This window comes from Triturus cristatus, chromosome 8, assembly GCF_964204655.1.
Source record: "Triturus cristatus chromosome 8, aTriCri1.1, whole genome shotgun sequence".
In the NCBI taxonomy this organism is placed as follows: Eukaryota; Metazoa; Chordata; class Amphibia; order Caudata; family Salamandridae; genus Triturus; species Triturus cristatus.
Window position 1 is genome coordinate 1,600,585,139 of NC_140591.1, and position 26,479 is coordinate 1,600,611,617.

The 26,479-nt window shown below is 47.6% G+C and overlaps 1 protein-coding gene across 9 annotated transcripts in view; it reads left to right on the top strand.

Annotated features, from left to right (window-relative positions):
- LOC146806292 (zinc finger BED domain-containing protein 6-like) overlaps window positions 1–26,479 on the top strand; it is a 335,542-nt gene that overhangs the window by 184,912 nt on the left and 124,151 nt on the right. For 2 of the 9 annotated variants that reach the window (XM_085623520.1, XM_085623521.1), the window contains exons 1-3: window positions 3,570–8,055; window positions 8,488–9,482; window positions 18,706–18,788. In XM_085623520.1, coding sequence (XP_085479646.1) covers window positions 5,306–7,285 — 1,980 coding nt within the window. In that variant the 5' untranslated portion in view covers window positions 3,570–5,305 and the 3' untranslated portion in view covers window positions 7,286–8,055; window positions 8,488–9,482; window positions 18,706–18,788. Of the gene's footprint in view, window positions 1–3,569; window positions 8,056–8,487; window positions 9,483–17,902; window positions 17,950–18,705; window positions 18,789–23,139; window positions 23,196–23,776; window positions 23,845–23,943; window positions 24,809–26,479 lie in introns of those variants that run through there. The other 7 variants (XM_085623516.1, XM_085623518.1, XM_085623515.1 and 4 more) reach the window with 7 other exon arrangements.

The following is a 26,479-nucleotide window of genomic DNA, read 5'->3' on the forward strand; positions in this document are numbered from 1 at the left end:
CTGCCCCGAGTCTGTCAATGAGCTCGTCGGCTCGTGGAATGGGGTGGGCATCGGCTCGGGTGACGTCATTGAGCCCCCGGTAGTCCACACAGAACCGGAGCTCGGGGGCGACACCGGGGGCCGCTGCCTTCGGGACCAGGACCACGGGGCTGGCCCAGGGACTGTCAGATGGCTCGATCACCCCCATGGTCAACATCTTTGAGACTTCAGCTTGAATGCAGGACCGGACCCGGTCTGGGACCCGGTATGCTCGGTGTCTCACCGGCGGGCTGTCCCCGGTGTCCACGTCATGGACACACCAGTTGGTGACTCGGGGGATCAGGGAGAAGGGGTCGGCAAATTGTCCTAATAGCTGGCGGCAGTCCTCTTGTTGCTGGGCAGTGAGGGCTGGGGTAGGTTCACTCCCTCCACGGAGCCATCCTGCTCCTTGACACACAGGAGGTCCGGGAGGGGATCGGACTCATCTGCGGCCCCGTCATCGGTGGCCAGCAGGAGGCTCAGTTCTGTCCGCACGAAGTGAGGCTTGAGGCGGTTCACGTGAAGGACCCGAAGGGGATCCCGAGGCGACTGGACGTCCACCAAGTATGTGACTTGACTCTTCCGCTCAATCACTTTGTAGGGCCCGGTCCACCTGTCCTGGAGGGCGCCTGGCTTCACCGGGGCCATGACCCATACTTGTTGGCCCGGCTGGAACTCGACCAGAGTGGCATTCTGGTCGTACCAGCGCTTCATCTCTTCTTGGCTTGTCTCTAGGTTGGCCTCGGCCAGTGCTCGGAACTTCCTGGTCTGGTTCCGGAGGGTCAGAACATAGTGGAACACATCTCGTGGGGTGGTCTGGGTTGCCGCCTCCCACCCTTCCTTAACCAAGCTGAGGGGACCTCGGACGGGGTGTCCATAGAGCAACTCAAACGGGCTGAACCCTAGGGACTTCTGGGGGACCTCTCGGTAAGCGAACAAGAGGCAGGGGAGCAGGACGTCCCACTTACGCCGGAGGGGCTCTTCTAGGCCGGTGATCATCCCTTTCAGAGTCCTGTTAAACCTCTCTACTAGGCCGTTCCCTTGGGGATGGTACGGGGTGGTGAACTTGTAGGACACTCCACATTGTTGCCACAGGGACGTCATGTACTTCGAGATAAAATTAGTGCCGCGATCGCTCACGACCTCGCGGGGAAAACCTACCCGGGAAAAGATCCCCATCAGGGCCCGGCCCACTACGGGGGCCGTGACGGTGCGTAGGGGGATCGCCTCAGGGTATCGGGTGGCGTGATCCACCAGGACCAGGATGAAACGGTGACCTTGGGAGGTGGGGGGGTCCAGTGGCCCCACGATGTCGATCCCGACTCGTTCGAAGGGGGTACTGACGACCGGGAAGGGTTGGAGGGGAGCCTTGCGCTTCCCCCCACTCTTCCCACTAGCTTGGCACGTGGGACAGGACTTGCAGTGGGCCTCTACAGCTGCTCTCATTCTAGGCCAGTAAAAATGGGTCACGAGACGGCTGTAGGTCTTGTCTTGACCCAGGTGGCCGGCGAGGGGGACGTCGTGGGCTAAGCCCAGGAGGAAGTCTCGGAAGCGGAGGGGTACCACCAGCACCCGTCCGGATCCCAGCTCCACCGACTTCTGCTCACTGTATAAAATGTTATTCTCCCAATAAATTCGGTGCGTTCCAGTTTGGTCGCCTGCGGCTTGGCCCTCGGCCTGGCGCCGTAGTCCGACCAGGGAAGGACAAGTGGCTTGCTCCCGGCAAAACTCCTCCCGGGTGGGCCCGCCCTCGTGGCGCCATTGGGCTAACTCGGGTAGATCGCCTAACTCGGGGACCGGGGCGGTGTCGGACAGTGAGGGTTCGTCGCTGGTGACGGGGCCTTCCGATGGGGGGACGGGAGGACCCTCGGTGGTTACTGCTCTGACTTCTTCGGTCGGGGCGTCTTCGACTTCTCCCAGGGGGGGAAGTCGAGCTGACATAGATCGGGTGGTGGCGCACACCCACTCGGGGAGCCCCATCATCTCTAGGTGGGCCTTGCGCTCGACGTGCTTCCAGGGAGAACTCTCCAGGTCGTTCCCTAAGAGGCAGTCGACCGGCTGGGAGGTTCTTACGGCCACCCTCAGTTTACCTATCACTCCACCCCACTCAAACGGCACCAGAGCTACCTGACACATACTCTCTCTATTATCTGCGGAAATTACCGGGCAAAAGACGTTGGGGAGGATCTGCTCCTCGGGGACTAAGTGCCTGAGGACACCGGTGATGCTGGCCCCGGTGTCCCGCAGGGCCTCTATTTGGTGGCCATTGATCTTGACGAGCTGCCCGTATTTCTTCGTGTTGGAGGGCAGGAGGCTACCAGGGACCATCTCCCTATCTCCCAGGGATACTAGGGCCATGGCTGCGGGTTCCCACTCCCCGGTTTCCTCAACCTCCTCCCCCAGAGCTATGTTGGCTATCTGTCTTGCAGGGGTGTTTTGGGTGGCCATGGGGCATTCTGGGTCATTGGCGTAGTGCCCGGGCTTCTGGCAACGGAAACAAGTGACGGTTACCCTGTGTCCCCGTCTCCCGGGGGGTCCGGTTACTGGTGGGGGGGCGCTGGGAAAGGTGGAGGTTGGGTCTTTGGGGGGCTAGGCTGGGACTCTCTCTGGCCTCCCTGGTTCCCCCCTCCTCTCTGGCGGGGTGGTCCCTGACTGGCTCGGGGGTATTCTCCTACCATGCCCCGGGTGACCCGGGTGTTGGTCCAGCGGTCTGCTTCCACCGCCAGCTTCCTGGGATCGGTGAGTTTGCTGTCAAGCAGATGCTGGCGTAGTTCCACAAAGCAGTTCGCAGCCAGGTGTTCCCACAACAGGAGGTCGGTGAGTTCCTCAAGGGTGGTGACTTTGCTGCCCTTGACCCACCCATCGAAGGCCCGACTAAAAAAGTTTACATATTCCACCCAGGTGGTGCCCGGGATTTTCCTGCAGTCCCGGAATCGCTGACGGTACATCTCGGGGGTGAGACCGTACCTTGTGAGTAGAGCCTCTTTCATGTGGCTGTAGGAGGTCTGCAGAGAGAGGGGTAGGTCGAGCAGGGTGTCTCTTCCTTCGCTTAGAAACCGTCCCCACAACCCTGCCCCCCAGTCCTTCTGCGGGACCCGATGGGAGGTCATGGCGACCTCGTAGGCCCTGAACCATTGTTGAATGTCATCGTTTTTATAATATTCCTTGACCACGTCCTTGGGGATGTGGACCTTCTGCTCCGCTGGGGAGGTCGCCTCTCGGTGTCCCGGGGGCCTCCCTTCCTCGCTTCTGGCCTTGAGCTCGATTTCTTTCAAGCTGCGTTCGTGCTCTAGTTGGAGCTTCCTTCCTTCGTGTTCCCGTTGGAGCTTCTTCTCCTCTAGCTCGCCTTGCACGCGCATTTGCTCTACTGCTAGCTTTTTCTCCGCTAACTTTAATTCGCCTTCGATTTTGAGTTTAGCTAACTCGAGTTCGTGATTGCGGCTTCTCTCTCTGTCCGCGAGTTCTCCCGGGGATAGGCCCCCGTCTGGTACGATGCCTCGCACCTGATTGCTGCTGCTTTCGCCTTGGGGGGGTTCGGCCTCGTCGGGGTGCTCCCCCGTGTCTTCCGGGCGGGAGGCCCCGGCATCCACCCAGGCTTTCAGTGCTTTCTGCAAATCTTCCTTGGTGTTGAGACCAGTGGTAGCGATTCTAAGTTCTTTGCAGAATTGCTTTAGTTCTTTGTGTGTGTATTCTTCTAGTTGTTCCACCTGGAACACCCTGTTGGCGTTGGTTTCTGCGGGGATCATGGCGTTTCCTTCTGCCATCTTTGTCGGTAGTGCGTCCGTCGTTCACGGTACGATCTCTCGGTGATGGGCCCGAATCCCACCGCTGCCACCAATGTTAGACGGCGACCTCAGAGTAGCCCGGAAAGGGGGTCCTGACTACCCTGAGACCCACCCTCAAAGTATCGTAGCCGGGCACTGGCGGGAGACTCCTCAGGAGGAGAAATCTCGTATCGAGGATCGTACTTCTGGCACCACACGACACAGAAACACCACACCGTGTGTCCTTAGGAATCAATCTTTATCAAACAGGTTAGCACTGCAAATATGTACAAGGAGAGCACGGGCTCAATGAGTCTCGGAAGGGATAGGGGGTAGCGGGACAGTCTCTGGTAAAAGGTTCAAGGCACGGACGTACCCGGCGCACAGCTCACAATCCTCGAGCTGGGGGGTAGGCTGGTTGTCGTGGGGTCCGGCGGGACCGGTGGAGTCTGTGGAAGCCGCGAGTCACTCAGCGGGCCCAGGTACTAGTTCGGAGGTCTTACGATCTTCAGGGAGCCGCGAGTCACTCAGCAGGGCTCAAGCACAAGTTCGGAGGTCTTACGATCTTCGGGGAGCCGCGAGTCACTCAGCAGGGCTCAGGTAAAAGTTCGGAGGTCTTACGATCTTCAGGGAGCCGCGAGCCACTCAGCAGGACTCAGGTACAGTTCGGAGGTCTTACGATCTTCAGGGAGCCGCGAGTCACTCAGCAGGGCTCAGGTGGTTCTAAGTTCCAGGAGCCGCGACCGCGTCAGCAGGCTCTCGTTGTTCCAGCGTTGAATCTGCCGGACAGTCTCAGAGCACCCCTTGTTATAGGTCGACCCCTCTTTGATGTCCGGAGTCTGTGCAGGCAGGGGTCTTGTCACCTGGGGGTCGCTTGTCGGGGTTTCCTGCCATTGTCTTGTGATCTTTTCAGGACCGGGTCGGGAGGAGTCCCAGACACCCAGCAGGCGTGGAGCCAGCTCTCAGGGAGGCCGGAGGGCCGATCGAAACCCATCGTCCCAGGGGAGTTCAGAGGTGCGATAGAAACTGCCCCTCTCCCTCTCATCCCCTGGAAGCGTGATGTACTCCAGCCGGAGTGGCGCCTCTAGGCCCGGGTCGCGCTGGGGCCGGGCAGCCATCTTGGTGCATGAAGTGGGCACGCGGGCCCGGAGTGGCCGAAGGGGGAGAGGCCATGGACGAGGATGTCCGGGTCGGGTGCGTGTGTTCTGGTGGAAAGGATCGGTTAGGCCGGGAGCTCGGGGCTGCAGGTACCAGGTGAGGTGGTGCGGGGACCAGTAGAGCCATGCTACGAGGCCGGGTCCAACAGGCATAAACGAGTAGAAAGTCCGCTCACGGTGGAACAGGAAGAAGAGGGAGACATTCTCTGTGGTAGTGGTGCACAAAGTAGCCCTGTCCCCAGCACTGCAGTGGTAACGCCCACATCCTCGGCCACATCTCATTGGCACAAGAGTAAGAGTCAGCCTGAGACACCAAGGAGTACTGCTGGCCCAAAAAGTGCGACGTTGACCACAGGAAGGAATACCATGCAGCCTACCATTCTTAGCATGTTTAGTAGGCCGGAGGGGCAGTACGAACGCAACCACCCAATAGCAAGTTTGTACAATGCAAAGCTGGCTAAAATGTTAGCACTGGACCTTCTCCCTTTTTCTTTTGTTGAAGGGGTGGGTTTTCTTGAATTTGTGACCACCATCTGCCCAAAATGGAAAGTTCCCAGCCACTACTACTTCGCAAGAGTTGCTGTTCCAGCACTACATCCTGACGTGCTGGAATTGCTTGGAAAAGCCTTAAAACAGAGTGCTGTTCAGAGTATACACCTGACAACAGACATGTGGACCAGTTGCCAAGCCACTGATTACATGTGCATCACTGCACACTGGGTCTATTTTTCAGGTGTTAAAGATAAGATATCTGGCGGTGTTGTTGACACCGCTGAGATTTTTAAAGACACTCGCAAACATGCAACTGTAGCCATGTTTGCTATGGAGAAATCTCATACTGCTGCAAACATTTTGAATGAGTTTAACAGCAAGGTGTTTGAGTGGCTGCGACCAAGAGGGCTTACCATTGGTTTTGTTGCCACGGACAATGGCAGTAATGTAGTTAGGGCCATGAAAGATGGTGGCTATTTCAGGGTGCCATGTTTGGCACACTGCATTAACATTGTTGTTCAGGACTTTCTGAAAAATGAAAGCAAAGTCAGCAGCTTACTGACCACCTGCAGAAGAATATGCACACATTTCAACCATTCTTTGAAAGCCCGGAAGCAGCTGAGGGTCATTCAACGTGAGCATAAAATGCCAGTCAAAGCACTCATCCAGGAGGTGCCAACACGTTGGAACTCAACGTATTACATGCTTGAGCGTCTGTTTGAGCAGTACATACCACTTAATGCGTATGTCATGAAAAGGTCAGGGGATCCTACTGTGAAAGGCATGACAGTTGAGATGGCTCAATGGGACCTCGTCAAATGCCTGACAGAGATGCTACTTCCTTTTGAGGTCTTCACACGTGAAGTGAGCAGGGAGGACTGTACTATGGGCCAAGCTATCCCATTGTTGTACATACTAGAGCAAGAGCTGAAGGAGGTGTTAGAAATGTACGCAGGTGTGGATGACAAAGTAGACGCATATTATTTGGCAGACACCTTAGTCGCTCGCTTATCTGACAATACAAGGATTCAAAATAACATTGTGTCACATCCACATTACATTACTGCCTCAATTTTGGATCCACGTTACAAATTATTGCTGCACAGTAATGAAGTAATTCCTTTTTCAGAAGTGGATGTTGCCCAGTACAAAACTTTGATAGCTGAGGAAGCCACTGACTTTGAAAACGAAAGGATCATAATTAGAGGCACGCACCCCCAGGGCAGAAAAAGTACAGCAGGGCACCCAGAGTCAAGTTCTACTTCAGAGGCCAAGAGCAGTGCGTTTGCCTCCCAGCAGTCAACAACACTGCCAGCAATAACATCAACAGCACCAACAGGATCATCAGGCACATTTAAAAAAACGGCAGGTGATTGGTTTCTACGGAAAGGGTATTGTACGTCCATGACTGATGCAAAGGCAAAAGAGGCCCAGGAAATCGGAGCACCCCTGAACATTGAGCGGATGGTTCAGGCCTATCTAGATGACACAACAGAGGTCTTCATGGAGCCAAGCCCATTGGTGTATTGGTATGGGAAAAGAAGCCAATGGCCAGTGCTCAGCAGGCTGGCGATAAAGTATGTGGCTTGCCCTGTTGCAAGTGTCTCTTCAGAGCGTGTTTTCAGTGCTGCTGATGCCATTGTTACTGTCAAAACGACCAGTCTCTCGCCCAAAAGCGTTAAGAGGTTAACCATGATCAAAATGAATCAACACTTTATACCACCGGAGTACAAAATACGTGAATCACAGCAGGAAGAGGAGAGCGACTTCAATGACATAAGTAGTGGGTTGTTAGACGTACTTCTGTCCGAGCCACCAGAGTTTGAGGACGAGCTCCTCTTCCCTGACAACTAGGCTTTCAAATTGTTCTCCCTTCCTTTATTTGTGTGTGACTGTGTATCTGTTTTTCTGGTTCAAAATCTAATCACAACAAATCCATCAACAGTCTCCTCTTTTTATTTCCCTATTGGAGTTGCACGTCTGTGCATAACTGTCCACTCTACTCCTCAGGGTCCTGCTCCATCTTCCTTACTCTCCCTAAGTACATTTCAAGCAAGTCAGACATTGGATGGAGATGGAGAATAGTACAATACATGTTGCCTCTAACAGTCCCTCCATAAGAAGTGAAACGTGACTCCAGCTATATCCCATTTTGTTTCCAAGCCGAAAGAAACTCATCACTGACTGCCAGAAGGCTAGGCAGGCATCAGATCAGACAGCCAAAGAGAACACCAAGACAGGTAATGAGTGATTATTGTGAATGATGGTGGCATGCATTGCATTGGATGCTGGCTGACTACGAATAATTGAGCATGAAGTAGAACTATACTAGTTTATCGACAAAGTAAAAGTGACTCAGGTGTGGTGACAGTTAATGTTTCCTTGTTGTTTAATAATAACCACATTGTACTCCTACCACTGCAGGTGCCGGCCAATATCCATTGCAATTTTGTAATATGGAATATATTATAAACTTAATCCGTCACTACAGACTGAGTTGGTGTTGGAGAATACGTACCACACGGTCATCATCATGATGCTGCTGAGCATACTATCTTTGCACACAGTCAGATGGATCAGAGAAAATTGATGGAATAACTGCGTTTCATGGGCTGACTTTAAAGGTAAACAGTTTGAACAAGAACCACAGCAGACCTAGGCTAGATGTCCGTGTACTGGTGTGGACTGGAGTAGAGTGTAGTGGTATGAGGGACAGTGGCGCATTTATTTAGTCACTTCATTTGGAAAATGCTAGGTTGCTGCAGTGCATATGACATTTCTCTGGCTCGGTCAAAATGTAAGTAAGGGGTAGGGTACCTGGCCTGTGCCGCGGTTCTCCTGTTCTGTGGCTGTGCTGGCTCCTGAATCTAGTCCCGTTGTTGTTGTACCTTAATGCTGTAGAGTAGACACTATGTAGCCTATCCAAGCTGCCTCAGTCTGAAAGTGTTCTCTCCAGAGTGTTGTCTTCTCGTCTTGCACTCCACTGTAATTGAGTTTATTGTTTTAAATGCAGTAATTTTTCAATACCCCGTTTGTTTTTCCATCTACACTTACAGGCCGGCCTTTAACCTGTGCTATAGTGGGAGAAACGACTCACACTTACCTTACCAATCCGCATCAGGCAGGCAGTGGTACCCAAGATTGATGTGCGGAGTGTCCATGGAAGGGAGGACCAAGAGGAATGACGAGAATGATGCAACTCCACATTTGGACCAGGATAATACAGTAACTTTAGTATCATCATTCATCTTTAAATTTATTTGATTGCTTTTTTCTCTTCAATCATTACGACTGTGTGTTGTGGTTTGTTTGGTAATTGATCCCTACAACTAATTTTTAATTTCCTTAGCTAGCTTGAAAAATAAAAGTAAGCCCGGTACAGCATGTAATTGGGTTCGGTCTGAGCTCTGAGGGCGGCAGACAGGCAAGGCAAATTTCAATTTCTTCCCTGACTGTACTGTCTCATTGGGTAATAGTAGTTATAGTAAGTACAACTCATTATCATTAACCATCAAGTTATCTTCCTCAGCATGCATGCATTTGCTTTTTCTCACTTCATACTTTGATTTCTTTGATAATGGATTATGGTCGTCTTACAAAATTGTGTTTTACTTTTGTTGTGTCCATGCATACTGTCTGTTTTTCTTTCTCAATACTTTCCCAAAACCCCAATTCCCATCCATTCATAAATCCCTAACCCTCTTCCCCCGGGCTGTGTGATTTATATTGAGGTGTGATGTGATGACTACATTAAATATACACCAATTGATCACACGCTTGCTGGGGCAGATGTGGTGAAAACAACACTAATTGAATTTCAACTAAGGCAGGGCAAGGATCTTCTTCTGCTTGCCCACCCATGCTGTAGTTTACTTTGTGTTCTGTTCTACTACTCCTCCCACAGTCTCTCAGTCAAGTGACTTTCTCTTTCTTTTTTCAAATGCTATTGCCAGTGTCTACTACTACCACCACAATAATGGCATCTTCTCCGTCAATTTTGGGAAACCAACCATGCAGCCATCAGTGTGCCGAACTTCAACATCAATCACAAGTAAGATAAGTTTGGTGGGAGGTATGGACTAGGAGGAGAGACTGACAGTACTATTATGACAATTAAAAATAGCTCATTGAGGGGTACTGCATCTATCGGTTTGTGTGTTACAAAATCGGCAGATCTTTTAAATCAAACACTGGCTGTGGGCATGCAGCAGTACGGAAACAAAGTAACAAACCATGTAACTTAGATTGAATTCTGAAAACTGTAACCCACCACAAAACATTAACATCGTATAAATAAATAGAATAACATTTAATATCCCCTAACAAAAATAAACTATCCCACTCTGACCTAACCCACCCCCTCCCTAACCCCAACCAATGCCCAAAAAGAAACGAAAGTTGAAGAATCCCAATGTCCGAAAGAATCCCCAACGCCCAAAAACCCACCCACCAACAAAAGGAATTAAAAAAGGGGCAAACGACGAGGTCCTCTATTGTCGGCGGGCCTTAAGGTGTTTGTCCACCAGGATCTTTACCCGCTCCTCCATGTTCTCCTCTAAGCGGGCCTTCCGGCGGAGCAGCTGGCGGCGAAATGCCCTACAGTTACATGCAGGGTGGGGGGCAGCAGTACTGGAAATAGAGGCGCGGCGGCGGACGTGAAAGTGGAGGCAGGGCCTGACTTGGGCCCGGGGCATTGGAGGAGGCTTCAGCTGCAGCCGCCTCCTCCTCCTCCTCCGCCTGAGCCACCAGCCGGCAATAATGTTCGCAGATGGCCTCCAGTTTCCGGCGCCGGGCCCTAGCGGCCAACTCCTTCCTTGATGGTTTAGTGGGTGTGGAAGGAGTATCTATATCAAGAAAGAAAAAGAACATGTTGTAGCCAATACTCTTAGCAAAACAGAAACACTAAAATCATTCAACACATAGTGTCACAGTATCACTAGCAAGCACAGTTCATAACATTTGTGATTTGGTGGTAAGTATCTCTAATCCTACTTCCTTGGACTCTAACACTTGTGAGAGTTTCCGACATTATAAATATAATCGTACTATGTACTCCGGTACACCAGTCGTGTTGTTCTTATCTGTAGTTTAGCCCAATTACATAACCTTGTTGTAGCCGGCATGCCAGCTCCGTCAGCTAAGCTTGCACCCAAGAGAAACAGATATGAGCCACATGATGCAGACTCACATTAGCTTTATTTACTACTACTGTCTGCAGGTGGTCATACTCTGTTACATGAGGGCAAATGGCATGCACAATTTCACTTACACCCTGCCATGGGTACTACAAAAAGGCTGATTATTTATCGGATCCAATGATCATTGCTTATATTCATATTATAGATGCTAATACGATACGACATCAGGTCGGTAGCGGTCGGCGGTGGGAGTGCTGCCGGGCAGTGAGTCGGTGACGTGGGAAGGTGCAGGGTGGGGATAGTAAACTATGGATTAAGGACAATCACAGGTAATTAAACAATACATTAAAAAAAAAAACTTGTTGCACGCACTGCATCGCCAGTACCACCCACCCGACCCCTCCCCATGTCACCGCCCGCCAACACTCCCACCACCACTGTCGCGCAGTTTCTTTTACATTTTCTTCAAAGTAAGAATCTCCAGTGACACTTTCCACCTATATTGTCTCTTGATGATAGTACAACCAGGCATACATCCATTAAAGTAAACGTTTATCCTTCTTTTTTATATCTCTCATACTTAGTTGGTTTCACCAACAACCACCCATGCTTCCGCTCCTTCCTTGATTGCCTTGGCTTTGAATTTGAACCAAACAACGCAGATTTTTGCTATCTAGCACTATCCACCCATACTGTTTCGCCCACCCAGGCAGGCATTCTTTCACCTTCCACCCATCCTTCAACAACCCATGCATCTGATCTGATTACTATCAGCCACCTATGCATGCTTCCAACAACATATCCTTCTCTGCCAGTCAGTCATATTATTTATCTCGCCCGTCCTTCCACCCTTAGTTCTTTCCCTCTTTGTTCAACACATCCATCAAGGTCATCTGATCTGAGTTTGTCTTCTCCATAAAACATTCACAGCTGATTTTGGAGTCAAATAGAAGAGGCCATTGGTTACTCTACTCACGCTGCTAATGCTAAGTAAAGGGTGTCTTCTTCAACCGTTGTATAATAATAAGTCGCACAGTACAGTGAAATAGTGAACACACTTACATCTAGCTGTAATGTCAAGAAGTAATGAATATAACTTACCGCCGCCGGCCACTGCTGCTGGATCCCCCCGTCTCTCCTGCAGGTGCCGCCAGTTCGCCTGCCCTCTCCGGAACGGCCGCATTGCTGGCCCCGACGGCACTGGTGGATGGTAGTGTGCCTAGATAAAAACATCACAAATTTTTTAGATGCCTGGAAACCTCCCCCTATTTTAAGTGTTCACTTGGAACATTGAAAAAAAAGTTAATGCAACATACATCAGCACTAGACAGTAAGTACAGTCAGTAGACAGACACTAGTAGTGATATGGTTCCACTTCCTAGGGTCATCTAGTCCTACTCTACTCTTTTAAAAGTTAGCCTGAGCCACGTGTAACCCTTTTAGATTCATCATGTCGACTACTACTCTTTTGGTGCATATTTAATTACCGACAAACAAAAATGAGTGGAGGGTCTAAGGGAGTTTAAAGACCAGCGCGGACAAATCCCCAAATACTAAGACTAGAACAACAACAGAGTCCGTGGGTCTATATTGGTGTACCTCAAACAAAAGCAAAACATGCCAGCTACAAACCCAGATAAGGGAATCCTTTCAAAAGGGACCAAGTCCCATCGCCCACCGAAGTGGCATGCTTCATCATCTGGGACCTCCCTTAACCGCACCTGGTGCGGTTAAAGAGCTACAACTCCTCAAGTTACTATAAGAAGGAGGAGCTCAAGGATGTTTTAACTAATACAACTTGGAGGGAATCACTCCCAAAGTAGGAGGAAGCTGCCTATAGTGTAGTGAAGTAGGGTGCAGTGTGTGAAAACGTGATATTAAAATTGATTATCACTGGAAAAATGCTTTATTCAGTATCCGGTGATATCAACGGTAAAAACGCAGAAATGGTAGAGTAAAACGTGTACATCGAACAATTAGGGACACGTACTCTAAGTGTAGGTCTACATGTTTCAGCCAACTAGCGTCTCAAGGAGATGACCGTGGCTTTCTTCACGACCATAACAAGACACTACTGCAATGTGATAAAGTGTACACAAGGACATAAAAGGAACGATACAACCAACAATGGTACCTGCTTATCAATAGATATACGGCACCGTCGGGAAGTATAAAGGTCACCTGTTAAGAGAAACAAAATAATTTCTACTTGAATAAAATCAACTTTTACCAGGGACAAACATACAAAGTAGTAAGAGCTGGACAAGATAGCAAATGTAGGTAGGCCTATTGCACACGTTTCAAAGGTAAACATCTGTCTGGAAGGGACACAAAATACCTCCTTACCCGTCTAGAGATCGGGCAACGTCCCACACTCCTGGTCACAACTCAGGGCGTGAGGCAGCGCTCTAAAAGACAAAAGGAACAGATACGGCAAGGTATTGTCTGCTCACTGACGTCAACGTAAAAAAGGGTCAGCTGTACGAACTCAAACATTGCAAGGCTGTTTTTAAACCGACTGGGAATCAAAGAATATAAAGGGCCCCTAGCAAACGGTCTTGCTGTTGGGCCATGCAGTAACTCAAGGCATGCCCGGTTCCTACCTCAAATACATATGAGAGAAGCACGGGTGTCGGAGGCTGGCCAAGATTGACATTTGAACTAGTATGTAAAACAGCACTGTAAGACAGTAAATATGGTGATTTAGAATGAAAGATTATAGCGGGTCCCAATGTTTACCCACCCATACAGTGAATGAAATCATGCCCGTTTTTTTCACAACCAGCCTTTTTTAGGTCAGGGCCGTGGCCGCTCGAGAGGGCGGAGAAGAGGTCAAAACAATCAATCTCAAAACCAGGCACGGGTCCACTGGAGCCCTCCAACATCACCTCGCAATCTCCGCAGCACGGCGAAAGCACAGGCAGTGGCAGGACCAAACAGCAGCTAGTGGTAAATTTGAGTTCGTATACCTTGACGGACATGGAAGATAAAGTCCTTAATAGAGGTTTAGGTTTCGTGCCGACCAGTTCAGGAGATCCCTTTACCTTGTAATCTGAGTTGGCCAACTTTTTTCGAAAAATCAGGCTACATTTCTTTTTTAAAGAAAAAGATGACGTCAACATAGATGCAGAACATGGTGAGAGCGACAGTGGTTTGAGGAATAAATCCACTTTTAATCCACCTGCTCATCTGGTACCTGCGCATGTTTTGGCATTCGAGACAGCGGTGAATAAAGACATTTCAGCTCTCATGAGCGAACCTATATGACAGTATTACAACTTACCCAACCCTGAGAAACAGGCTCTCACTGCTCTTTCTACCAATCCCCATATCATCATCAAGCCCGCCGACAAGGGCGGTGCTACTGTGATCCTTAACGTCCAGGACCAGAACAGAATGCTTGAGACAACTTAGCAATGAGAGATTCTACAAGTGTCTGGAGACAGACCCAACATCACGTATCAAAAAAGAAATCTTTGAGCTGGTCATTGAGGCCAAATTGGAGGGTTGGATTTCAGTACGGGAAGCAGAATATTTGGTGACTGAACATCCGATCACCCCCTATTTCTACGTGCTACCCAAAATACATAAGGAACAGCGTCCCCCGCCGGGTAGACCCATCATCTCTGGGTTAGGTTCACTCCTTGAACCTTTGTCCACCTTTGTTGACATCTTTCTCAGGCCTCTGGTGAGAACCATGCCTACTTATTTGCAGGACACCAAAGATGTATTGCAGCTGCTCCCTGGTTTAGATTTCAATACTGACACTGATTTCCTTGTTAGTTTTGATGTAGAATCATTGTATACCTGCATTCCCCAGACAGAGACCCTTGAAGCCATCAGAGGGCTCCTCGAAGCAAACACCATCGGGTTGAGTTTGCCAGTGGCTTTCATTATGAACTGTGCCAGGCTGGCCATGACTGAGAACTTTTTTAAGTTCGAGAATCAATTTTACCTCCAAACATCGGGTACTTCTATGGCCAGTGTTTTCGCCCCCAGCTTGGCCAATCTCTATGTCCATCTATTCGAACAAGGTTCTGTCCTCAATGCCACTAATCCCTTTTGCGACAGGATAGTCGTATGGAAGCACTATATTGACGACATTTTTGTCATTTGGCGAGGTGATCTAGCTACCCTGAACACCTTCCACTCTTGGCTCTATGATCAAAACACTTTTCTCAATTTCACCATGGAAGCTAGCAAACTCAGCCTGCCTTTCCTAGACCTTTGGGTCTTCCCTTCGGACAATGGCCTGGCTAGCGATTTGTACACTAAGCCGATGGCGAGGAATTCTCTTCTGTCTTTTGACAGCTTTCACCCCAAGTCACTCCGTGCAGGTCTACCTTTTGGGCAATTCCTGAGACTTAGGCGCAACTGTTCCACCACTGATAGCTTCAAGCAGCACGCCGCTGTCCTGTCTCAGAATTTGAAGGCCCGCCAGTACCCCCAGAATCTGATTCGTAGTTCATTCAAACGGGCTATTAATAACAACCGAGAGGCTTTACTCGAGCCCTCCACACCCAAGCCCCCGATGGACAGACTCACGTGTGTACAAACGTTCAGTACCCGGTCGAACCAACTGCAGAAGATCATACGCAAACATTGGCGGATTCTGAACGTAGGGCAGGTACAATTAGCTCCCCCACTTTTTTCATTCAAGAGAAGCGCTAACTTGCGCGATACCTTGCTTCATACACGTCCAAGGAACACGCCGGTCCCCACAGCCAATACACTTTGGAATCTGCCACCTGTCCAGGGCCATTATGCGTGTGGTAACTGTGGGCCTTGTGCTTACACACAATACTACTGAAATCGATATCGGCACTAACAAACCCTGGAGACAACTGAAACACACCAATTGCAACAGCGAGAGAGTTATCTACCTGATCACCTGTCCCTGTCATAAGAAATACGTGGGTATGACCATCAGGAAGGTCAAAATACGGATAATGGAGCACAAAAGCACCATAAGATGCCAGAGACTGGCGACACGTTTAACTAAACACTTCTTGGATCTCAAACACAGTCCTGATGACATAAGATGGACGGTACTGGAACAACCTCTGATTCCCTCTCATGTCACAGATATCTCCAAATTTCTGTTCAGAATTGAACAACGTTGGGTCTTTAAACTGAGCAGTGACCAGTTAGGGCTTAATGAGGCTATCCCGTGGACCTCACTGTGACATGGTTGTGTTTTGGCCACTCCGACACACTGGGACACTTCATTTATGTATGCCCTTCACCGTTGTGGTCCTGTTGCCATGTCTGACGCAAAACGATCGTTCACTGGCATCATTTTTCTGCAATGATAATCTGCTCGCATGACTAGAGTATAACGTTCTTTGTGTCTTGTGGCCTTGTCTGACACTATATGGTCTGCTTTTCTCTAGGCTGCACTATGGGGTATTTTAAGACATTTGCCCCGTATACTAAGAGAACCATTGAGCGCGTATTGGGGGCGCGACATACTATTTTACACTGCCTATGAATTTGATCACTCTGAATTCTTCTCTAGACTATTGCCGAGGTTGTGACCTCATTCCAAGCATGACCAATATTTCGACTTGGGGTTTTTTGGTATAACGAAATATGATTAACTCTGAGTGGCTCCGTGCGTTTGTCAACTACATTACCCGACACGCTCCGTTTTCCGCTACTAACTTCACGCTAGATGCTGTAAACTCCCGTATCACGTGTTTGGGGTTAGATGCGTGATTGGCCTACGCTTGGGGGCGTGACTCTTTGAGGCTTCAAGGGTTCTCGCTTACACTGTTCCGGCTACCACTCGGAACAATCAGGAAGGAAGTCTGGGGTAGTGACGGACAGGTAAGCCAACCCTGAAGCATTCCGTGGTTTTGTAGCTTTCTGGTGTTCAATCTGCCTTTGTTGTCTGGACATTCACGCTGTCCAGTTTCACGCAGACAGTGCTAAATCTGAATTTTGGACTCGATGGCGCTGTTTGTCTGTTTGTGGTATCCTGTTAAGCTAAGCGACTTAGTCCCAAGCCACGCTATTTGCCCTACCGGCCCAGTCACATTTGTACATTTGGAGTATGGGGGCCCGATTCACAGAACAAACTTAAGACTAAATCCTAAACTTAGTACCATTCTGGTATTCACAGAATGCACTTAGTACTTCTGGTATTCACAGAATGAACTTACTACTTTTGCTATTCACAGAATGAAACTTAGTACTTTTGCTATTCACAGAATGGATTTACGACTCCTAAACTTACGTCCGCACTCGGGCCGGAAATTCCGGCCCGGAGGCGGAGCTTCCGGCCCGGAGGCGGAGCTTCCGGGCCGGAGGCGGAGCTTCCGGCCCGGAGGTGGGGATTCCGGCCGATTTAGTTATGGCTGAAATCTCCACCTCCGGGCCGGAAGCTCCGCCTCCGGCCTGGAAGCTCCGCCTCCGGCCCGGAAGCTCCGCCTCCGGCCCGGAAGCTCCGCCTCCGGGCCGGAATTTCCGGCCCGAGTGCGGACGTAAGTTTAGGAGTCGTAAATCCATTCTGTGAATAGCAAAAGTACTAAGTTCATTCTGTGAATAGCAAAAGTAGTAAGTTCATTCTGTGAATACCAGAAGTACTAGGTGCATTCTGTGAATACCAGAATGGTACTAAGTTTAGGATTTAGTCTTAAGTTTGTTCTGTGAATCGGGCCCTGGGTCATTACCTCAGGCAACACGTTATTTGTGGCGCCGTTTCGACACTCTAGCTCCTGTCTAGTGGTTCTGAGGTTCTAATCGGGCATGATTTCATTCACTGTATGGGTGGGTAAACATTGGGACCCGCTATAATCTTTCATTCTAAATCACCATATTTACTGTCTTACAATGCTGTTTTACATACTAGTTAAAATGTCAATCTTGGCCAGGCTCCGACACCGGTGCTTCTCTCAAATGTATTTGAGGTAGGAACCGGGCATGCCTTGAGTTACTGCATGGCCCAACAGCAAGACCGTTTGCTAGGGGCCCCTTATATTCTTTGATTCCCAGTCGGTTTAAAAACAGCCTTGCAATGTTTGAGTTCGTACAGCTGACCCTTTTTTACGTTGACGTCAGTGAGCAGACAATACCTTGCCGTATCTGTTCCTTTTGTCTTTTAGAGCGCTGCCTCACGCCCTGAGTTGTGACCAGGAGTGTGGGACATTCCCCGATCTCTAGACGGGTAAGGAGGTATTTTGTATCCCTTCCAGACAGACGTTTACCTTTGAAACGTGTGTAATAGGCCTACCTACATTTGCTATCTTGTCCAGCTCTTACTACTTTGTATGTTTGTCCCTGGTAAAAGTTGATTTTATTCAAGTAGAAATTATTTTGTTTCTCTTAACAGGTGACCTTTATACTTCCCGACGGTGCCGTATATCTATTGATAAGCAGGTACCATTATTGGTTGTATTGTTCCTTTTATGTCCTTGTGTACACTTTATCACATTGCAGTAGTGTCTTGTTATGGTCCTGAAGAAAGCCACGGTCATCTCCTTGAGACGCTAGTTGGCTGAAACATGTAGACCTACACTTAGAGTACGTGTCCCTAATTGTTCGATGTACACGTTTTACTCTACCATTTCTGCGTTTTTACCGTTGATATCACCGGATACTGAATAAAGCATTTTTCCAGTGATAATCAATTTTAATATCACGTTTTCACACACTGCACCCTACTTCACTACACTATAGGCAGCTTCCTCCTACTTTGGGAGTGATTCCCTCCAAGTTGTATTAGTTAAAACATCCTTGAGCTCCTCCTTCTTATAGTAACTTGAGGAGTTGTAGCTCTTTAACCGCACCAGGTGCGGTTAAGGGAGGTCCCAGATGATGAAGCATGCCACTTCGGTGGGTGATGGGACTTGGTCCCTTTTGGAAGGATTCCCTTATCTGGGTTTGTAGCTGGCATGTTTTGCATATTCAATTACACCTGCCAGCTTATTGACATGTGCAGTAGATGCCTTTGAGGCCACTTGACTGTTGCGTACAAGTGAAGAGGTCGAAAAAAAACAACTTATTGAGTTTGTTTAGTTTATATTGCTTAGCCATCACATACATGTTACACTTTTTGCCATGACTGCAAAATGCTAGCATTCACCAGTATACTATCTAACGGCTAACTCGCAGCATTTTTTTCATATATAATAGGTGGAAGATTCCCTTCTACAAACCAGAGATTTACAGAGCATATCGGATGCAAGATGATGTAACCAGTATTTCTACATTCTACGGTGAGGGGTCTTCCAGAATTCAAAAGATCTTGGCTCTTATTCTTGTTGTCTGCACTTGTAAATGTTTACTGTTTTAATGTTAGGCTTTTTGCTGGCTCATTGACTATGGCTGTAGTAAATTAAATTTCATATTAACGATGTACAGAGTTTGATACTTGTTTCAAATAAACCTTTTGAACTTACACATAGACTTACACAAGTGAGTGAGCAAAATGGTGTTATTATGTTCTGGGTTGTCTGTCTCAGTCATCATCAACATTGTGTATCTTCTTCGTGTGGGGCGTCGGGAGTGGGGCCCTAATGTGAGACACTATAGCTAGTCGGTCAGGGGATCCTGGGTTCTTCGGACTGAGGTGTGATCAGTAAGGTCCAAACTCCCATCAGCAACATCCTATTTTGTTGTGCATAGTTCTGTATGTGGCTCTGCAGAATCATTAGACAATAGTAGTATCATGTACTATCCGATCAAAAATACTAGTCAAATATCTGGTTGGCCATTTTGTTTGTGGTAATTGTCAACGCCTCAACATTGAGAAGACTTGAAGAGGACAACCCAAAGGACAGGACACAGTGGCTAGAGCTATTGGTCAATCAGAGATTTATTATTCCAAAGAAAACCTTCTATAAAGAGTGGGCAACTGTGCAAGCTTCGCTACACACAGAGTAGTAATAGTAATAGTAGTAGTAGTAGTAGTAGTAGTACAGAGAGTAATAGCAGAGGCAGTTAGAAGCAACTTAGTTAGAGGCAGGGATAAACAGAATTTGGAAACAGAAAGTCAAGGTCAAAGAAGTAAGCTTTTGTAAAAAATAGATTTAGAAAGTGGAACCATAAATTATAGTTCGGAAAAAAAAGATGCAGTAAAATTTAGGGAAATATAAATGTCAATATAACCACTGGAGGACTTACCGGGGCCAGCAGCAGGAGCCTCGGTAGAGGAGCGGTCCTGTGGTTCCCCCGCCGACTCCGACCCCGTCTTCTTGCTCCTGGGTGGTGCTGATGATCATGTAAAATATAATAAAGAAAGAGACAAACATTAAGGAGTGCTGTGAAACAAATAATAATAAAACATTTGGAAAAATAAGTCAAACAACATTTTAGGAAACAACAATTGCAATAAAATTCACCTATCTAATCAGATGGATCGACTACTGGCTGCTTCCTGCATTTACGGATCGTCTACTTATTTATGAACACTCCAGTGTTCCATAATCATTCTGATTACAAATACTAACAAAGCCTAGTAAGTACCACCTGACCTACACCACCTATTCCAGACGGGCCAATTGTTCACTAAGTCTGCATTTCCATTTTTTTCAGCCATCAAATGCATAGATGAGATGGAGGACACATGCATACATTAGTGCATACATACATACAACAAATTGTGGGTTGGTTGCATGATTCTGATCTAGTTCTGCTACTGACTGACCATGCTAAGCCTATCACTCACTAAACAAAGTACAAAAGGTTTGACGGAGGACTGGGGTAAGTAGCACTCAGTGACAGAGGAGGCGTCACGCAGACCGCATAACACAATTATTAACTACTACTAACAAACTAAACCTAGTATCCAATATCCATCCACCACTATTTCACAGTAGGACAATGGAAGGACTAGAGTCTCTCTAGCAAATCGCATTACCTAACTTCAGTTCTGTAAAATAAACTCTTACATAATCAGCATCAGCACAAGCTAGCACAAACTAAGTTGCAAACAAGTAAGAGTACCACCGTGCACCTGGGCCCTTAAATCAAAGAACATTTTGCTTTTAGGAACGTAATTTACCAGCAACGCTTGACACGCAGCAGTAATCTTGTTGTTCATCAAATTTAATATACATAATCAGTTACTCACCAAGCCCGATGACCTCGACACCTAGCAGGTCCAACAGGTCCTGCTCCCGCTCCAGGATGTCGGACCACCAGTGGGCAAGCTGGTTGTGGGTGCGCCGGATCCCAGAGCACCGGAACACAGCCCGGCGAATCTTCGCCCACCGGCGGTGCCGCTCCTAGGTAGCGTACCCGGAGCCGGGCCTGCCGCCTGCTGCCAAGGTCAAGGGGAGGAGGTGCTGGATGAAGAAAACAAGGGCCACCACCTCCTCCTCCCCAAACAGTTGCCGGGCCTGCACCCCTGCAGGACGCATTCTGCCGCAAGGCAGGCGGCCCTTCTCTGCTCCTGCAGGTCCCTTGCCCTTGGCACTCGGTGTGCCCTTGGCCGTGGTTCTGGGGTGGGTGGGAGGCGGAAAAGAAATTTAGAAGGGGAAAAAAAAAGTTAGATAGAATGAACTTTATAAAAGTAACAAAAACACAGTAAAAGTAGAAATAAAATGCAAAATATAAACTTAGGCAAAGAGAGAGATAGATAATAACTAAAAAAAGTCAAATGCTTTAAAGACAAAGGATTGCAAAGATAAAGGGAGGATACAAAAGTAGGCCCAGAACCATAGCATAGAGCGAGTGGGTAAGTTTGCGCGATATTTCTTGCGAACATGTACTATTCATCGCGAACAAGTAAAATGCGCTCCCGAACACGTCAATGCACATCGCGAACACACTTTCCGCGACCCGGCACAGGAAATAAGGCATCGCGAGCGGGCGGGACAATTGAAAAACAAGATGGCCGCGCCCGTTGGCAACCGCATGGGTAAGATCGCGAGATATATCCCCCGAGCATGCAAACAGTTCCCCGAACACGCTCACCGCACTCCTGAACAAGAAAAAGCCATCGCGAACAGGCGCACCAAGCAACTACGCAAGTTCGCGAAGCTACGCGAAGCTACGCGAAGCTACGCGAAGGTCGCGTAGTGCAAGAACATCTTCGCGAAGCTTCGCGAAGCTTCGCGAAGCGCGGCTACGCAATCTACGCCCAGGGTTACTGTATACCAGTATCCCACAGATGGCAGCCCTTGCAGTGATTCGGCTGGATCGACGACCGGCACCTATGGCAGTACCCACCGATTTTCTAGTGGCTCTACTCTCCATTGCCATGATGAAGAATTTCTTCTTCTTCCAAGGGAGTTTTTATCTACAGACAAAAGGAGTAGCAATGGGGGCAGCATTCGCCCCAGATTTGGCCATCAGTTTAATGGATGATTTTGAAAGAAGGCACGTCCTTAACATCGTTAATCCACACCACAACATGATTACATTATGGAGGAGATATATCAACGACATGCTGATGCTGTGGACTGGCACTAGGGTTGAGCTTGATGCTTTTCACACCTGGCTCAATCTACAAAATCATGACATCCAATTTACGATGCAGTCTGATCCCAAGAAAATTGATTTCCTTGACAGTACCATTTTTCAGGAAGAGGATAGACTACACACTACTCTCTTCAGGAAACCAGCAGAGCGGAATTCACTCTTACAATATAATAGTCACCACCCTCGTGGTCTAAGGGACAATTTACCGGTAGGACAATTCCTACGGATCGGTAGGAATTGCTCGAGGAAAGCTGACTATATGATGGAATCAGAGGATCTGAGTAAACGTCTACTCGAACGAGGCTACCCAAAATGACTTGTAAAGAAAGCAAGAAAGCGGGCATGGTTCAGCCCACGAGAAGATCTATTGACTGTCAGGGATAGAAATGACATTAGCCCACAGAGGATGATCTGTGTAACTACCTATTGCACTCAGAGCAATGCCATACGTAAAATAATCAACAAACATTAGAATTTGATATCTGATGACATTGAACAAAAGGATCTCCCTATGCACTCTTTCAAGAAGGCCAAGAGTGTGAAAGACGATGTGGTCCGCACCTTCCTTGAGAGTCCAGCACCACCCTCTTTACAGAGTCTTTAGAACTTACCAATAACATGTGGTCATTTCAAGTGCGGCCAGTGTAAAGCGTGCCACAGTAGGGGGAAAGGGCGTGGCACAGAAGGGGTTAAAATACTTTGATTTCCTGTGCTATATCCATAAATGTCCCCCCTCCCCCTTTTTGAAGAGACTACACTTACGAGTGTGAGTGAGTAGAACTGCATACCCCTATCTTTTTACTCGTAACTCTAGGCGGGGCTATTTTTGTATGTTTTACATCTATCACACTTCACTGCCCTTTGTAATCAATACGCTTAGTCCATCATCTATTGTTGTGCCCCGGGTCGGCGACGTCATGTCAACGCGGCTCTGCCTGTCACGTGATGTTCACGTGGTGACGTTTCTTTTGCACCATTCACACACGCAGGGTGAGCGTTCTCCAAAGTCCCCCAGAGAACTGACAGCTTTGTATGCGGTAAGAACTGTTATTGCCAGGCTCCTATTTCGGCCCTTGTTGAAGCTAACCCCTGCTAGTTCCTTGATTTTTAGACAACGGCTTTTGTTTATTTTATTTTTCCTAGGTCCGGTATAACTCAAGCAATTCATTTCCTGATTCATTTTTGACCACCGAGGAGCGGTGAGTTGTTCCGTGGTGATCTTTATCTATTTCTTTAACGGCACCGCGTACGGCGGCAGCTTTTTATACATGGTTACCTTTCTCCCAAGATTCAGCGCCCTCGTGTGACACGAGTCTCTCAGAGGGATTGGTATATTGAGATACTTATGATTGATTTCAAATGAGGTAATATATCGATTTGCATGTAGCCTCTTTGGTTAGCTCAGGGCTCACGTATATTTCTGGGTGTTGTATTTTGATTTTCGTTCAGTATTAGTATAATTATTCATACATTGGCCACAGCTGATGGTTACGGCTGTTATGATTGTAAAGGCCGGATAGGGCCATGTTGAGATTCCATCTGACATATTGAAAGTGTACTTCTACCACTAACGTTTGGCACTTTGGTCCAACTTTAAGTGTGTTGTGTATCCTATATGTACGATAGTTTGTTTTGATGTGTTAGAATGACAGCATGTTTCCTAACGATGTTCTTGTACTCACTGTCATTACTCTGGACAATACCTGGCCTATCTTTAGGTATGTCATTAATATAAAGCATAGACTGAGATTTATTCAATGACAACATCTTACTTTTGTAGATGCAGATATCATGCTTTCCTTCTAATGAGCCACTGTGCTTAATTTCGTGGTGATTCGGCCTCCTAGGGTAATTTACAAAACCTTATTTTTTCCAATAGTTTTAAACCTTCTTTTGTGTCTCTCCTGAGACCACTATCCCTAACAATTTTTTTTAATTATACCATAGGTGCCCTTATCCCCCCCACACAGTCCTGAGGAAGACCCCCCTGTAAGGTGGACACTTACCTACATACTATTGGGGTCGAAACGTCGACACTTTACCTTACGCCAGCCTCAAACAACGGATATTCCTGTACTGTGTTTTAGCAAAAAGCATGGCTATGTGTTAACTATGTAATTCTTCATGTTAGAGTGGCTTAATGAATAGCCCATTGTGTATACTGTATATAAATCTTTGGATTGCACCAACCCTTTTGTCCCCCTATAACACTTTACTCCCACACAATTCACTTTTATTCCCTTTTCCCTTGCTTCTCCCCTTCTGGGCACATCGCTAATAATTATTAATGTGTTTTTCAATTACATTTGTTGCAAATGGGGGTGTGATTAAATAACACTTCTCAGCTTAAATTTTCGTTTATGTGTTGTTAGTTTCCTTTGAAGTAATTATATGTTAAATAGTGTCTACTGGGACCTTTTCCTATTGTACTGCAATTATAAATTTGGCGCCCTTTAGGGATGTGGTAAAATTGCTGTCAAAGTTATGTTGAGTTCACAAATCACCCAGACATGCATAGACCCTTTCACTTGTGAAGGTTTTGATGAAATAATGATGCTGACAACGACTCATGTTACATATATGCTTTATTGCCAAGATTAATTGTGCTAATTCAAAGTGAATGTTATGACGTGAATTTGTTGATCCAGATCTCCCTTTGGGAGAGGTAAAATTGATTATGCAATGTAAATGTCACCTAAAAGTGTATCCATCAGCTTGTGTATATTTGTAAATTGCTGTATAGCATTGAGTAGTGTATGTGTAAGTAGTGTCTGTGTAATAAATATACTTTTTTCCATTTTCAAAAGAAAAAGCACAGACTTGACAATCATTTATTGTTATTGTTGTGTATCTGTGAATAGTGAATAATAGCACACACCGCCTCCCTTGAGTAGGCCTTTGACTGCTCTTGTCATGTAGTTCCTATAAAAGCTTATACAGGATCTCTGCATTCAGACAGCATACACCGTAGGCTTGGCGTCTGTTGGACTTGGCCCTTTTGGAAGGTTCACCCCTAAACTTTTTGCCATTTCTGCTACCTGATATTGGTAATTTTTGGCCTCTGCACACTTTAGCACTGTGGCCCAGTGTAAAGTGCATGCGCTCTCTGAGTGCGTGTGGTGAGATGGTCCTGCCCTCCAATAGGAATGCATGGGGGATATGTGTGTCCATGGTAATTCCTGGTAGGAGAGGAGTGCAGGGGCAAGTTAGTATGTATGAACTCATGAGAATAAATGCTGCGCAATGGTGTGCCCAGATTTATGGTGACTGGTGGAGAAATGCCATTTTTAGAAGTTGGCATTTCTGTGTGCTATGTGTCTGCCTGCCTGATGTGAATTGCATGATTGGCTTGTAATTGACAGGAGCTGAGGGGAGTGGGTGGCTCCAGGAGGGGAGGGTGAGTCAGCACTAGGCTGAATGGGACACTTGGGCCAAGAGTAGTGGGAGGGGTAATCCCCTGACTCTGAATAGGACTGTGCCCAGGCTATAAAATGCTGGCTCCTCCCCCCTATGGTGTGTCTGATCACTGAGCCCCCACCGGACAAAGGGGAAGACGAGCTGGGTAAACAGAGTGCTCAAAATCACCCCTAAACCAGTTGCATCTGACTTTCCCCAGCCCTGTGCTGTGTCACAAAGGAAAATGTCCTATAAAAGAAGGGGCTGTGACCCCATGAAAGTGTGGAGTCTGGGGTGCTGTTCCTGACTAAAGGGGGGGGGGCTGCTGCTGGGCTCCAGGAGGAACCGCCACTAGGGACTGCCTCCCTGCTGGAGGGTCCTGTGAGCTGGCCTGCCTGAGCCCAGCCTTTGCCCCCCCCTGAAACTTGCTTTTGTTCTTTGATTAGAGCGCTTCCCTTATATAGACCCGCACCAACTTGCTAGTAGTGCATTTAACAGGGTTGAAACGTCGACAATTTCCCCGGACCAGTAATTAGAGTCTGCTTAAACTACTGAATTGCCTTAGTTCGCAAGACTACTTTAAATCCTTTGTTCGCTGGCCAATAATAACTGAGACCTTTTACAATTACACTGTATTTTGTCTTGCACTTTATTCACTGAGCACCAAGATTCACTTTTTGTCACTATTTGTCATGATTCTGTATTGTGATGGCCTTTGCAAATAATCTTTGGAGATAAAACGTATAAATGAATGAATTTATATAAAAACTGAAATCTTAGAAAATTTGGTTTTTGTTCCTTGTGTCACCTTTGACTCACTCAGACATTTGCTGTATATTTAGTAGGACATGGTTTTACCCGACAGAACCATTGTGTTTTTGATATAAGTTTGCCCAGGTTCTGAGGGATACTGGGTTACCCCATTGGTTGCTAAAATCCCTTATTTTACCAAGAGCTTTTATTTCCAGCTGGCAGCGCGGAGCTGCGATCATTTTGGAGGGAATCCTGATGTAGGGGTTCCCCCGCTTGTGCTAATTCCTTAGCGGGAGCTCACCCCGCGTCATGGCTGCAGTGCTGAATTTATTTA